The sequence below is a fragment of the Sesamum indicum genome, linkage group LG16 (assembly GCF_000512975.1).
Source record: "Sesamum indicum cultivar Zhongzhi No. 13 linkage group LG16, S_indicum_v1.0, whole genome shotgun sequence".
Lineage (NCBI taxonomy): Eukaryota > Viridiplantae > Streptophyta > Magnoliopsida > Lamiales > Pedaliaceae > Sesamum > Sesamum indicum.
In genome coordinates, this window is record NC_026160.1 from 2,471,569 (window position 1) to 2,474,796 (window position 3,228).

The following is a 3,228-nucleotide window of genomic DNA, read 5'->3' on the forward strand; positions in this document are numbered from 1 at the left end:
TGCTGAACCATTTCATTCATTTACAGAGGAACTATTAGAACAATATTAGAGAAATGCTATGATTTGACAGTTATATACATAACATCAAGAAAATTCTCACAGAATCAGCATATTAAGTAAATGAAGAGATTACAAATTTAACTTAATAGTATGAAACTTTATTAATAACAATGAGACAGTTTTAACAATATTCTCTGACACTGCAACGCCTATAATAAGAGAAGTAAACAAGTAAAACATTGCCGGCAATGATATAATTAGCACAGAGGAAAACAGAACATAATTAACAGAGATAGATAACAGAAAAAAGCTACAAAGGAATGGACTTGGGAATGAAATGAATGGGGTTAATAAGGAAACAGCACTCCATATCTACAAGGAATCCAAACCTTGAATTTGAATCAGAAACACTTCCACTCAATTTGAACAGAACCCTTCATAATCTAACTCTAAGCATTCAACTCAAAACACCCCAGCACTAAGAAAGTTTCAATCTTGATTCCATCATCATGCGTTGGGGCATTACAAAGAGATGGGCAGTTACAAGAATTCATGTTAATGGCAAGAATTCTTAAACCAAATTCAAATTTACCAAAGACAACCATGCCTGAAATAATACCTTACTGAAGACCCTTTTGGCTTACAGCCCACTAGTGGAGTAGCTGAAGAAGGAAGAAAACGGGAGGAGGAAAACTCAGTGGAACGATGCATCACAAGGCATGAATAATTACTCAGAGCAGAAGCCATAGTTGAAAGCTCAAACTCCAACCTATTGGTTTTTCTTCTTCAGAATGACAACCACCTTTTTGGGTGGGAATTGGAGGAAAAGAAGGAGATCCCACTTACAGAAAATGATTATTTTTAAGGATAATTCATAATTTAAAGCTTCCCACTCAGAGTTGTGTCTGCTATCCGTCCATGATGCAATCTTGATAATAGTATTCTAGTGATAGTACTATTGTAGTGACACACACGCGTCAGGCATTCTTATAATCTAACATTATTGTCAGCATTTGCACACTTATTTTAAAATTGATGTCCCTATAGCTACGACTTTTCTAATTAATTTATTAGTATTTGAGTTAATTACACTTAGACCTCCTTCTGAAAATTCAAAATTATACCTTCTACTAAAAAATAGTTTTGTAATTATATTTACATTCTTTTCGAATATTCTTTTTTTTACAGTTGAGACCATTCCATTAAGATTTGGATAAAAAATGCTAACGCTAACAAAAAAGAATCATATAAAATTTTAATTGTACCTCTCATTTAATATTTATATATATATATTTTATACTTATATAGGGATAAATATAAAATATATATATGTTGAATGAGATTAACATTATTACAATTTTTTACTTATAAGTAAAAAATTATTACATGAGAATGTTAACTGAATGTAATTTTTTTTGTTAAAGTCGGCATTTTTCGTCCAAATCCTAACGAAAGTCGTTAGGCGTAAATAGAGAATTCTCGGAGGGAGTTAAGTATAATTTTAAAAATTTTTGGAGAGAAAATATAATTTTATATTTTTATAGGGGGTCTAAATGTAATTAACTCTTATTATTTTGGCAAAAATATATTGTGAAGGAGCTGGTACCATAAGATTGGGGTAGTACTCATTTTTGGTCCTTTTTTTTTTTTCGGGCTAATAGTTTTAGTTCCATAGCTTTCATAAAATTTGCACATTTAGTCTCGATTCATCTCTAATTGCATGCTAATATCATGCTCGTCAAAAATGGTATTAGAGCTTATAAAAAAACCCCGATCCTCTAATGCGTGACATGTGGCGACCTTGCCCAGTCCCGAAGTGCAACTCTCCATAAGAGGTGACCTCTGAGGGCCTGGCCGAGAAGTCACTAGTTTAGGGTTAGCAAACTGATAGGTGCCTCCTATTGGGACACCCCAATTACAAGGGACTAGTGGATAGAATGATATCAGACCTTAGGTTTATTGAAGAAATATTTATTTATATTGCATTTAGATATTTTTCCACTAACGGAGGAGACTCTTAAAGAGAATGGAACCAAATGGAAGTTTGAGTTACAACAGGAAATACTTTCAGATTCTGAAAGATCGAAGATGGGATTTCTTTATGAAAATTCTAGAAAAGGGAGAAGATTATCTCCAAACACCGAATGAGGGTTCGAGTGACAACCAAGAGTATTTCCAGATTTTGCAAAAACAAGAAAGAATTTCGCCTTAGGAATTCTAAAGAAGGCCATAAAGCCGGATCCTGAACCTCTTACTGAGGAGGAACAAGAAGAAGCGGAAAATTCACCAGACTCAGAAGGTGTTACCAGGAAATACGATGAAAAACATATAAGCAACTGAAGTCCATGGTAGATTACCAGCAAGGATAAACGGAACGGATAATATCCTTCACTAATATAGTTCTATAAATTATGATTAAAGGAGTTAATTAGAAAGACTCAAGCTGGATACCTCGAAGATCTAGCAAAATTTGAGAGAAATTCAAAAGACAATTCAAAACTATGGTCATAAGTTAATTCATATACCTATAAAAATAGAAACCTTGAGCCAAAAGGTGGATGAGTTCCTTCCAGATCTACATAAGGATCTTACAGATTTGAAATCAGAAATTGCAGATCTAAAGAGAAACCAAAGGAAGAGTCCTAAGACATCCAGATCCAGACAGGAGCGAATCAGGGATACCCTTGGAACAATATGTCTTATACATCAGAAGGGAAAGGCAATGGAGATTCCAAAGCTGAAGAAAGGAGACGATATGATTCGAGAAGTCATTAGCTCCATGAAATAATAGAAGTTACAAGGGCAGATCTATCAAATTTACTGAAATTGGCTGAATTGTGGACATAGTCAATGTTCGAACCAACAAAATCACTTGGAGAGAAGTACAGGTTCTAATGGTCTTCCACAGGATCATCGAATGAAGGAAAGTAAAGATAGCGACAACTACCTTAGAACTCAATAAAAGAAAACTTCATAAAACTAGTGGAGTTGAGCTTGGAGGGTTCAGTGAAGATTGGATGGGACAACACCCTAGAAGATACCAAAGTCAGTATCCTTGCCAGAGATTCAAAGAGCGCAATAACAGATCGTCTAGGAAGGCTTATCAAGATACACTTCATCGGAGATGGATACTTTTGAAGGAAGTAGAGCAGAAAAGACTAGAGAGGATGCACAAGCTCTTTTTTTACCTTGAACTAAAGAGTATTTGAGCAGCAGATGAATATATCA

General features: G+C 34.5%; 1 protein-coding gene across 2 annotated transcripts in view; it reads right to left on the reverse strand.

Annotated features, from left to right (window-relative positions):
• Positions 1-879, reverse strand: part of LOC105178587 (cytochrome P450 97B2, chloroplastic) — a 12,125-nt gene extending 11,246 nt beyond the window's left edge. The window contains exon 1 of one of the 2 annotated variants that reach the window (XM_011102096.2): positions 620-875. In XM_011102096.2, coding sequence (XP_011100398.1) covers positions 620-747 — 128 coding nt within the window. In that variant the 5' untranslated portion in view covers positions 748-875. Of the gene's footprint in view, positions 1-619 lie in introns of both variants that reach the window. The other variant, XM_020699334.1, reaches the window with a different exon arrangement.